The sequence below is a fragment of the Typopeltis vanoorti genome, chromosome 18 (genome assembly GCF_054136105.1).
Source record: "Typopeltis vanoorti isolate ZY-2024b chromosome 18, IOZ_Tvanoo_1.0, whole genome shotgun sequence".
NCBI lineage: Eukaryota > Metazoa > Arthropoda > Arachnida > Uropygi > Thelyphonidae > Typopeltis > Typopeltis vanoorti.
The window spans coordinates 97,216,374-97,229,055 of NC_143566.1; the positions used below are offsets into that span (position 1 = coordinate 97,216,374).

Consider the following 12,682-nt stretch of genomic DNA (forward strand, 5'->3'; position numbering starts at 1 on the left):
TTAGTATATAGAAACTGCAGCATCCCTTTAATCCTCCATCCACCTTTACTTTCTGAATTGACTATCCTATTCAATATTTTTGCTTGAGAAACTAGATTTCTCATTTGGTCATTCTCACATTCACTTGCTTCATGGGTGCCTACACACAAATTCACTTGCTTCTACTCTAACTGCTTAAGTTTCCCTGAATTTGCACTTCAGCATGCTTGGTGAACAGAGGTCTCGAGAAAATTAACACCAAAACCATTTAGACAGAGTCCATCAGCATTGTACAAATCCTTCTTTCTGTCCAACAGCCATAGATCCACAAATTCTATATCATTCTTTTTTGCAAACTCTACATATAGACTATCAATGCCCTCTTCTTAAGTTCGCATTTATCTCAGCATTGTAGGAGACATGATCTTCACCTTCTTGCTCTTCAGTTTTGCCTCTTCTAACAACTCCTTAACATCCTCTCTCAATCATTTCCTTCAATTTACCTTTTTGCAACCGAATGGCGTGGCTAATATTGTGGTTTGTTAGTTGGTGAATTGAGTGGTGGAGACAGAGAGTTGTTAGAAGACCAAGAAGGCGAAGGAGAATAATTTTCTCCTTGACTTGTTTTTCTTGTTTGTTCAGTTGGTCTTTATTATTCTTTCAGATCACCTGCTGCTTTCTTTTTTTCAGCCCTGCTTAACTCTTTTTTTTCAAATTTTTCAATTTTGTGCTTCGTCCTATGAAGGATAACATTTAAGCGCACTCTTTCTTTATTAATATCCATTTCGTTCTTCATTTCCACAGCTGCACATTCGGCATTAATAACATCGTTTTCTTTTCCATCTTACCATTGGTATTTGTTGCATTCTTGTCACCTAACAGACACTAACTTTTGAAACACTTAATAAATACTCTCTCTCCAGTTTCAATTTCCTTCCACATATTCTTTAATTTTCTCAACGAATACATTTCACACACACACTGCACTGAATAAAATCTTGCAAATTAAAATCATCAGAAAATATTGTTCATCGCGTTGATGCCATGCCAACAATATCACAATAAAAATGTTATATCTTTATAACATTTCATAAGATATTAAATACTCTCAAAACACGAAAGTCTATAGTAATACACTAATTCTCTAAGGAAAAAATACAATAAAACAGACAAAAAAATGGCTAAATTTTTTGTCTGTTTTATTGAGGTGACGGGGGGGGGGGGGGGTTGAGTGTGTTGGATCTGATAATAACATCAGAAAATATATCCATAACCAAGGGAGACACTCTGCCTCCAATTGGGGAAGGTGACCATGCAGTCTTGTTCTTGGAAGTTGCCATATATGTGGAATTCGTTGTCAAGAAATGGTTTGTGTTGAACTATAAAAAAAAAACTGGTAATTATGACAGACTTAGGAGTCATCTTGGAGCAGTGCTATGGCTTGAGAAGCTACAAAGTAACAATGCCAGTGTTAGTAGTGCATGGAAAGCAGTTAGAGATTGTGTTTGAGAGAAGCAGTGTTAGACTGCATACCAAAGGTCAGAAGGATAAATCAAGCAGGAACTAACTGGATTAGTAGAGATATAAAGCGAGAGCTGCAAAAAAAGAAAAAACTGTGGAAGGAATATAAAGAAAAAGGTGATTAGCATGCTCATGAGAAGTACAAAGCACAAGCAAGAAGGGTGACTACTTTGGTTAGAAAGGGCAAAATCAGATTATGAGAGAAAATTAGCTTAGTAAGCCAAAGTAAACCCCAAAGAGTTTTTTTGTTATGTGGTAAGTAAGAGGAAAAATGACTATGGTAGGATGACTTTAAATAATGCTCATGGTAGGAAGGTGACAGAGGCAAAAGCAATATGTGAGTTGCTGAGTGATCATTTTGCAAAGGTGTATCATCCAGGTGGAGAGCCTCCACAGCTCAGGCGGTATAGACAAAGCCCTTTGATCAGAAAGACTTGGGTTCAATTCCTGTCCATGATGTGAGGAACCTTTATCTGGTCTCTTTCGACGAAAGGCGAGTTAGCTAGTCGCATAAGGAGGTAGGGTTTTTTTCACCAGGAAACTCGTGTTTTTCGTCCTCCAGAACAGGCAAACTGGCTCCGTGAACATAGGCAGTTACAGGCATAGGGTTAACCACCTTATCCTCGAATTATGGTTGCAGTTGCGAAGTCCAAGAATAGTTGGAAGGTGTTCGTGGGCACTTAAGTGCCTTAGGACCACTGATGATGATGTATCGTCCAGGCAGAGACTTTGTAGTTGCTGATGTGATAGAGACATATATCAAAACGGAGGTAAATGAAGAGGAGGTGTTCAGCATTTTAAAAAAGGAAAATATGCAAGAGAATTGGCATTACCTCTGATGAAGTTGTTCAATCTAAGTCTCAGCTCAGGCAGGACTCCAGGGGATTGTAAAGAGGGTAAGATAGTTCCACTGCATAAAAGTGGCTCCAAGACAGAGGTAGAGAGGTAGCAAACTACAGACCAGTGGACAGGGATGCAATACTCTATACTGGGCAGAATGGCATTGTAAAAGATAGGTCTTGTCTTAGTAACTTATTTGCATTTTATAATAAAATGACAGCAGAAATGAATAAAGGAAATGGCTATATCATGATAATGCTGGGCTTTTGCAAAGGCATTTGACAGAATACAATACCACATGGAAAACTATTACAAAAGTTGGAGCAAATAGGAATGAATATGAAGAATACACCAGAGAATAGTATATGGTGGAGTGGAATCTAGGAGAATGAGGGGTGACCAGTGAAGTACCTCAGAGTTCTATACTAGGGCCACTACTCTCACTACTCTTTAATTTCTATATCACTGATATAGAGAAAGATTTAAGAGGGGATATTTGGTTGTTTGCCGATGAGGCAAAACTAGGGAGAGCAATAGTAGATATAGGTGAAGTAATATCCTGCTGGGTGATTTAAATAAATTGGCATTGTGGGCAAAGGCTAATGATTGTCAATTTAATGTTGCAAAATGTAAGGTTATCACTTCGGGTTGAAAAGGTTGCATACAGAGTATCATTTTGATGGTACTGGATTGCAGGAAACTGATGAGGCTAGGGACTTGAGGATAATGGTGGACAGAGAATTCAAGTACAGAGGGCATATTGCAAAAGTTAGTAAAATGGCTCAAAAAACACAATAACAAGTAAAGATAGGGAAGTTATCTCTCTTTATAAAGCTTGATTTGGCCACATCTTGACTACTGTGTACAGATTTTATCACCTGAGTTTCTTGTGGAACAGGAGATAGTAAGAAGAGGAGATATTCAGAGATGAGTGACTAGACTGGTGGCAGATCTGTGTTATACTCCCTAATTCAGGTTGAAGGTTTGTGGGATACAAAGTGTAGTAGATAGGAAGAAAAGAGAGGACATGATAGAAACTTTTTACATATTAAACAGGATTTATAAAATTGATGCAAAGAAAAATTTTCAATATATGACAAATAGTCAGGGAACATCCGTTCAGGTTGTGTAAGAGTGTGGTTAGCAAGGGATGTGAAGACCAGATTTTTTGCATGGAGAGTGAATGAGTTAAATGAAATGACAGAATTAGTTGTGAGTGCTCTGACAGGGAACGAGTTTAAGAAGAGGTATGATATAATTTGTGCATATAATAGTTTGGGCTCCCGTGATGAGTCTCCAGACTCCATGGAGATATAATATAATAATAATAATCAACCAAGTCAAGCTACCAAAAACTTCTCAACCTTGTTCCGAAGTTTCTGGCATTAGTATACATGCATTTTATGGTTTTGAAATCTGAGAAAGTGCATTCAGTATTCGTTAATCTTTCTCATTCTCACACTCACTCACTTCAAGTGTGTTTGTATACCTCACCTGCATCTTTTCTAATAGCCTTCATTTCATTGAGAGAATAGAAGTGTTGCCTAACATTGCACTTCCATTCTCTCAATAAACAACACTTTCCAGACCCACAAGTCCAAATTCATTCAAGTATAATTCATCAATAATGAATTTTATCAAATTCAATGCAAACATCTAAAAATTGCGCACCATTCCTCTTACACAACCACATACTGACTCATTTGCTATCCTAGCATTTCCTAGTTCAGACCTATCACATCTTTATAAACTTTACTCTCCCACTTTTCTTTTTAATAAATAAAATAGCTTTACTAACTGCAGTGACTCTCACTGTAGTATATACCATTATAACAAACAATGCTGAAAGGCCTACCAAAGGCACAATGCTTTCCAAAGTAAATTCACTATAACAAACCATTTATTATAATAAAGTACAATTGAACTTCACAGACATGGAATCAAAGAAACAATTTGTTATAGTGGATAGTACTATAATGCATTTTATTTAGAAAACATTATGCCTAAGGCTTTGATCCGACTATTTGATCAAAGATCAATAGATGACTATTCAAGTAATCTTAAACACTGTTTTTTTATTTACCTTGATATAGTCCACCAAATTTTGATATTCTATATAGTTTCCTCCTCCAACTACAAACACTATAGCCTGAAAAATATTAAATATACAAATAAGCAAAGCAGAAAATGAATTTTTTAATTCATTTTTTTAATGGAAGCAAACATTAAAACAACAGAAAAAAACACTTTAAATAATACTGCATCATCGCAATTAAGCAACTGTCATATATACTACAAATGCCATTAATAAGAAGATATCTATTATAATGCTTTTGACATTAAAATCAAATTCTCAGTTTATAAGAATTTGCACGACCTGTGTTGCTCAGTGGAAGTGGCATTTGCATTCACAGTTCTAGGCTACTGAAGTAGAGAAGTTATTCTCTCTCTTTATGAGGCTATGATTTGGCCACATCTTGACTACTGTGCAAGTTCAATTCTAGTTACAACAGAAGAATTCTTTCTTTGACTGGGTCCTGAGTTAGTCGATCTCTGGCACAGGTAAATGGTTTTTTTTTCCCTCCTAGAAAGTCAAGAAAATCAACCATAGAACCCACACTATTTAAACAATGATACATTGTGTTAGGGTTAGGAACTCTGGTAAATTTTGGAATCATTTGATTATTAAATTGTAACAATATTCAGTGATTGTTTCGCCACCTATGCATGCATCTGTACATGTTTAATCGTATTTGTGTCAAATAGTTGTGATGGATGTACAGAATATATGCACACAGTTCCTTTTTTTTTTAGCAGTTGTGTTATTGGTTATTAAGAAATACTTAATATTAAAATACTTAACTGATATTAATCTCTCTATTTCGCATATCATAAATCCTTTAATATGGATCAGTGATTAAAAATGAGATGTTTGAAACTTACAATACAAAATAGTGAAGGAAACTGTTTAGAAAGAACACACTGATGCATTATAATGCTGATGTTAAAAAATAAACATCTTTATAATTATTCCTGTTTGAATGATATATTATGATAACTTCTCTCAAATTTGCTTTACCTGAGGGGGGGGGGGTATGTCGGTGTTCAAAAATCTTAAAAGGTGTACATGGATATGGAAAGTTTGGGAAACACTGCTTTAAAATATCTAATTTCTAAGGTTTAAGTTTATTTTAGAGAAATTAGTCATAACAAAAGTACACATTTCATAAATTTGAATACAATTAAAAATTTATTTAACTTACATCTTGGAAGGGTGAACGGTTTCTTGGAATTGAAGAGCTGTAGGAGAAAAAAAAATATTAAAAAATTAAAATAAAAAAGGTAGTTTTAATTAACTTGATCTGATTCCCAACCATGAAAGGTTGTAAACCTATAGTACAATTAGTACTGTGGATGAGCTATGATTTATTTAATTTTATTTATTAATTTACATTCTTAATTTTTTACATAATCCATGCATTATTATTTATGCTAACATTCTGTTAGCTGTAATGACTAACATCATCATAACACCAACATGTTGCACACTTCTCTTAATTTTGATTGTCTCTGTGTTGGTGTTATGATGATGTTAGTCATTACAGCTAACAGAATGTTAGCATAAATAATAATGCATGGATTATGTAAAAAATGCAACGCTGACAGACACAGGAAGCATGGAATAGCAGCAATAATATAACAAAGATAAATATAATAATAATAATAATAATGTAAATGTTTCTTTTATGAATAACCCATCTGTGAAATAAGCATGGAATCACTCTTGTTAAGATTTGATTGATGATATATTTTCTTATCTGCAACACTTACTCCCTTCTTTGCAAGTGTTCTCTATTTTGGTTTAACTCTGCTGAAATTCTCAGAACTTAAATAACATAAGCAACAAGGATATTCTGAATTGGATGTAGAAATTGATTGAGAGATACAACCCACTGAAATGTTTGCAAAGGGAGTCGCCCCCCACCCAAACTTTCCCTTCATTAAATTTTCAGGGGACCTTAAAAACATAAGGAAAAAAAAACAACAACTCTATTCCAAAGTTGGTCAAAACAGATTGAATGATGATAATGATGCAACCTGCAGAGGCTGCACTATCATTCAATCTATTTTACCTACTGTGGAAGAATCACTTCCTCCTGTCTCACCCTTCATTTCATTATAGTCTAATTATTACATTTCAGGATGAATGCCTCAAAAGACTTTTAACAACAAGAAATAACTATATTCTAAATCTGGTTGAAACTGGATGAACAATGCAACCAGTGGAGGTGTCTATAGAGAGGAAATTACCACAGTTACTGTAGTGTAACTGAACTGAAATGCTCAGATCTAAAGCAATGTAAACAATTATATTTCAGATATGGTTAAAACAGATTAAAACATGTGATCTGTGGAGGATTCCCTAGAGCAGTGGTTCTCAACCTTTGTGAGACCATGGCCTGGTAAATTCTTTTTTTATAAGATGAGAGCCTGGTCCAAATAAATTTACTAGTAAATACCTTTCCAAAATTTTTTAAAGTTCATACATTAACATAAGTTTTAATAATTAATTATGGCATAATCATAAAGAATATTAGTACACTTATGTATACGGTGTGGCATGCTAATATAAATTACATTTAAATTAGTTATCACTGGACTAATGAAATCTTGTAGCATATTGTAGTTTCCTCAGGCCAACATCATTAATTTGTGCTAATTTTCATCAACATATCCCATTCTCGTCACCATAAATTTATAATATCATTCAGTGTAAAATTGATTATTATATTATTAAATTGATTTTAGTGATGTTGGTTTAAAAAAAAAAAAAACGTAGTGAGAAAAAATTTATGCATTGTAACTCACTATAAAAGTCAGCTGAGCAGGTAGGCAGCAGAAATCCATATGAAGGATATCAACTTGTCAGTGAAACAGTTATTATCGCATAACACTCGCCATTTATTTATATATGCAAAATATGTAATTTAATAAATAAAAATGTATGAATCTCTCAATTCTAAACACTAGTTCCAATAATAATTAATATTTTAAATTTAGAAATGCAGCACTTTAATACAGCAATTATAAGTTACTGAAAAAGTTACACTTAGTTTTTTTTCTTACAACTGAGTTTTTAAAGGTTATTAGGCTAGTGAGAATTTTTGTTGCTGTTTTCTGTCCATTAGCTTATTAATTCTGGGCTGAACTGAAGTGATAGTGAAATGGAGGCAGTCAGAAATTTGCAGGCGGTTCCTCTGTTTCGTTTTAAGCACAGTCATGGCAGAAAATGCAGTTTCACAAAGATATGTGGTGGAAAAACAAAGAAGAAATCTCATTGCTATTTCATGTAAATTTGGATATTCATTTTTCATTCTTATCCAGAATTTCGAATTATTCATCATCAAATTCCTGCCATGTACCCTCAAGGGGTGTACAGGTTATGATAGTACTACATGAAAAAAATTACATCATTATTAATTTCCTATCTACAATTTTCCTCCAAATCAGTTTGTTACTTGTCAAGACTCCAATATTATCAGATCTTATATTTCTATTGTCTAAGGCACTTTGTACCGTATCAATCCACCTATATCTAGGTCTTCCTCTGGGTCGTTTTGCTGCCAACCTGGCAGAGAACACTTGTTTTGCTAATCTTTCCTCGCCCATTCTGTTTAAGTTACCATACCACCTGAGATTAGCTCTGCTAACGCATTCCTGGATGCTGACAATATCAAGTTCTTTCCTAATATCCTTGTTTTTAATATGATATTGCCATTGATGCCATCTGTTCATGCCTATAATCTTTCTCAGGACTCTCATATCTGTGGTCTCTAGTCTTTGGTTAAGTGCTTTACTTCTGACCCAGCTCTCAGATCTATAAGTTAAAACTGGTTTGAACACTGTCTTGTATACAGCTACTTTAGTGTTCCGACTAATTTCTCTCTTATTCCATATGAATTTATTCAGCTGACTTCCCACCATACCAGCTTTGCTGATTCTGTTGTCTATTTCCATATTTAATTTACCATCTTCACTAAAAATCATGCCCAAGTAGCTGAAATGTTTTACTTGTTCCACAGGTTCGCCATTCACAGTTGACATTTTCAATGATTTTGTGTCTTTTTATTGCTGACCTTCATACCATATCTATTACAACAGCTATTCAATTTAGTCAGAGAATCTTGCAGACTCGTAGCGGATTTATTAGAAGTATAACATCATCCGCATAAAGAAAAGAGCTGACATTAATTTCTCCAATTTTGATATCATGTTTAATACCACTTTCCTTCATAATGTGATTAATATAGATAATGAATAACAGAGGGGATAATGTACATCCTTGTCTCACACCAGATTTAACATTAAACCATCAACTGCTGACTTACAACTCAAATAAAGACTAAGTATTGCTTGATATAATGCCCCATTGGCACCATATAACTGTAGCGTATTGAATAGCTCCTCTCTTGGCACCTTGTCATATGCCTTTTCCAAATTGGCAAAACTTAAATACAGATCTTTGTTATATTCCCATGCATTCTCTACTATTTGTCATAAAATGAAGATCTGATACTGACAACCTCTATTTGGCCTGAATCCAGCTTGTTCTTCCACAATTATTCTCAACCGTTTCTCAAGTATATTTGCATAGATCTTGCCAGGAACGTTCAGTAGGGAAATACCTCTGTAATTCTCACATGCAATTTTATTTCCCTTTTTGTATATGGGTACTATGAGAGCTCTACTCCAATCATCGGGAATTCGTCCCTCTGTCCAGGCTTTCTGAACTATGCAGTGCAACTACTGTAAGACTCGTTTACCACCATACATCAGCATTTCTGGTCGAATATCATCTACTCCTGCTGCCTTTCCACATTTCAAGCCTTTGATAGCTTTTTCTACTTCAAGTATGGATATGTATTCCTGACTGCATGCCTGGTCAATGTTTTTTATCACTGTGCTGTCATCACTGCTTGTTTCATTTAGCAGTTTTTCAAAGTAATTACTCCATACTTCAAGAATATCTTTTTCTCCCATTTTCATGTCACCTTTATCATCTCTAACTCCTTTTACAGCACTCTTTCCTCCATTTCTAAGCTTCTTCAACAACCTCCAGAATATTTTGCCACCTTCTTGATATTTATTTTCTATATTCTTGCCAAAGTCCTCCCATGACTTTTGTTTAGCTAGTTTTACACAGTGTTTAGCATTCTTGCATTTGTCTCTATATTCTCTAAGAGCACAAGCTGACTTATTTGACAGGAACTTTTGGTATGCTTTCTTCTTTTCCTTCACTGCCTCTTTAACTTCCTGTGTCCACCAGGGAGTTCTGGTTTTTTTATCCTTACAGACAACCTCACCACATGCCTCTCTGGCAGAATCAATCAATGTTTTCTTCAGAGTTTGCCATTGAATCTCCAAGGTTTGATTCCTGTTCTCAAACTCTTTCATTTTTTCTTCAATAATCTTTGTGTATTTTAGTCTACAGTTCACATCTGAGACCTGCTGAACTTCTTTTCGCTTTAAAACTTTCTTACATGTTTTTCTATTCAATATGAAATTCAATTTTATCTTGCTCAAGACTAAATAGTGATCACTTCCAATTTCAAATCCTCTGTACACTCTGGTGTTCTGCACCAGGGAAAAAACATCACTATCAACAATAACATAGTCAATGAGACTTTTCTTATTCCTAGCCTCTTCTCTCCATGTAAATTTGTGCACATTTTTATGTTGGAACATGGTGTTAGTAATAACAAGTCCATGTCCTGAGCAGAAATCCAACAGATATTTGCCATTATTATTAGCTTTGCTCTTTTCTCCAAATTTTCCCCAAATATTTTTGTATGTCTCACAATCATTTCCTACTCTGCTATTTAGATCCCCAACAAGGACCAACTTTTCATTTTTCATTTTGTCAGTTGCTTTTTCTAAAGTCTCAAAAAATTCCTCCGCTTCTACCTTAGTAGAACCTTCTGTGGGACTATAGGCACAAATAAGTCTCATTGTCCAGTTCCCCATTCTCATATTTGCCCACATTACTCTTCTCGAGACTGACTGCCATTCAAGAAGATTAGCCTCATATTTTGTGTTGAATACTATGGCTACTCCTTCTTTTCCTTGCTTGTCATTGCCTGAATATAACATTTTGTATATATTGCTCAGAAAGATCTCACCAGTTTTGGTCTTTTTTGTTTCAGTGACCCCTATTATGTTGATCTGGTACTTATCTAATTCCTCAGCTAGCTCCATTTCTTTGCGATTCAGGCTTCTTACGTTGATAGTACCAATCTTTAACTCTGGTGATGTTGTGTTGGGGTTTGCTTTCAGATTTGTTCCAGTAGCTGACTTTTCGCTGTTCGCCCTGGTTCCCTGGTGAAAACAACGGGGGCCTTGTTTAACCGGGCGACGCACCAGATGGCATGAAATTTTGTCATGTTGTACCATCATTTTTTATTTTGGTTTAACCAATAAGAATACAATTTGGTTGGCTAAATCCCAAATTGCCAGCCCATCCTCATTCATTCAGTATCCAAGTAGATACCCAACAGGGTGCACCACGAGAAGGTGAGGATTGGACATTAGGTCAGAAGCCCTGGTTGGTTCTCCGCATTCCTTTAAAGGCTATGTGGAGGTCTCCTGTCAGTTATACAGCTTTGACCCTTAAGCACCCCTTTACTCATAGAATTAAAAGTGCTTTCCAGTCCTTTGTCTGATGATAATTCAACAAGCTGAAGGGCTTCTTCATGGGAAAGGGCTGTCTCTTGTCTCTTTATGTTCAACAAAGGGGTTCATTATCCACATATTTTGCCTCCAGGGATCCTCATGTTCGGGATAATACTTTTCAAACAACAACAACATCTTCAAGTGGGCTGCAATAATATCTGAAACTGAATTCTGTGAATAGAAATCATCTGCTTCCATAATATAATCTGAGTACGAATGAAATATTTCATTATTTCTTTCTACAATCATAGCTAGAGTTTGAATTTCTTTTTGAATGACTCGATCTTGTTCCAAGCATTAAATATTGTTGTATCTGGAAAATGGAAAATTGTTTATGGAAGAAAATATGTCACTGAGATATGCCAGCCTGGCTACCAATTTCTTATCCTGGAAATAATGGGACAGGTCACTTTTCTTATCAATTAGAAACAGTTCAACTTCCTTTCAGAGTTCATATAACTTCTTGAGAACTCTACTGTGGGACAGCCAATGAATTTCTGAATGGAAAAGAAGATTTTGATTATCAGAGCCCATTTCATTGTATAATGCTTTTAACAGTCTTGTATTTAAATCACCGTTTTTATATAATTAATAATTTTAACAGAGGGTAAACAGATTTAAATGCTCCAAATGGCACAGGACTTTATTAAGCTCAGGTGCCATTTGGAGGCCAGGTTTGCCTATGAAGCAATGCATTGACGATAAGTTATTGCCCGCAATATCCTTAATTTTAGTGACTAAACCTGAGTTTGTACCGACTACGCTGCCTGTCTTACAGGTAGTGCCATCAGTACAAACTCCAACCCAATTTTTCCATTCAAGGCATCTCTTTTCAATGAAATTTTCATTCATTTAAAACTTTGAAAATTTCACTGCTGGTGGTGTGAGTAGGTAATTTAGAAACACTTCAAATGTCTTCATGTAATTTTCATCATAGTCAATATATTGTACATGCATAAGCAAAATGCTGATGTTCTGAATATCTGTATATTTGTCCAGTTGTAATGCAAAATTTTGATTTTGAAATTTTTCAATGAGTTGCGTTTCTGTATCTTCTGTCATATCAGATATCCACCTTTCAACTGTATCATTCAACAATGGAATGTCTTTCATTTTACTTGCCACAGACTGGCCTAATACTTCATTAGGCAATCAAAGAAGGTTTAATGATATTAAATAGGATGCCACCAGAAGTGAAGTGTCAGTGGTTAAAGCTTGGAAAATAATTTTCTTTTCTATTTTAAGTGCATCTCTTTTACGCATAAAGAATTTCATGGGTTTGTCAACCAGATTGGAATGTCTTGTGTTGAGATGTTGGGTAAGTCGTGATGGCTTCATAGCTTCACACTAGCACAAATGGCACATTGAGGTCTTGGCAATTGGTAAGTGTGAGGTCATTGTATGAAACCAAATTTGAAATAGCTGTCCATGTACTTATGAGTGAATGCGGACTTTTTCTTCTGTCTGCTGGTAGTTTTCCCCTCATTTTGTACATCTTGGAGATGTCTCTGTAGGCTTGAGGTGGATGAATCACTATTTGTTGTACCACAAACACCTTCAATAAGAGATTTCTTAACACTGAAATTAAATCTGTAGACCTGGTGCTTAAGGG

The 12,682-nt window shown here is 35.1% G+C and overlaps 1 protein-coding gene across 1 annotated transcript in view; it reads right to left on the minus strand.

Annotated features, from left to right (window-relative positions):
- Slh (sec1 family domain containing Slh) overlaps nt 1–12,682 on the minus strand; it is a 349,840-nt gene that overhangs the window by 16,581 nt on the left and 320,577 nt on the right. Inside the window, exons 22-23 of the mRNA XM_090408533.1 lie at nt 5,604–5,640; nt 4,424–4,489 (exon numbers count right to left, since the gene is read on the minus strand). Of these exons, the coding sequence (XP_090264659.1) occupies nt 4,424–4,489; nt 5,604–5,640 (103 nt within the window). The remainder of the gene's footprint in view (nt 1–4,423; nt 4,490–5,603; nt 5,641–12,682) is intronic.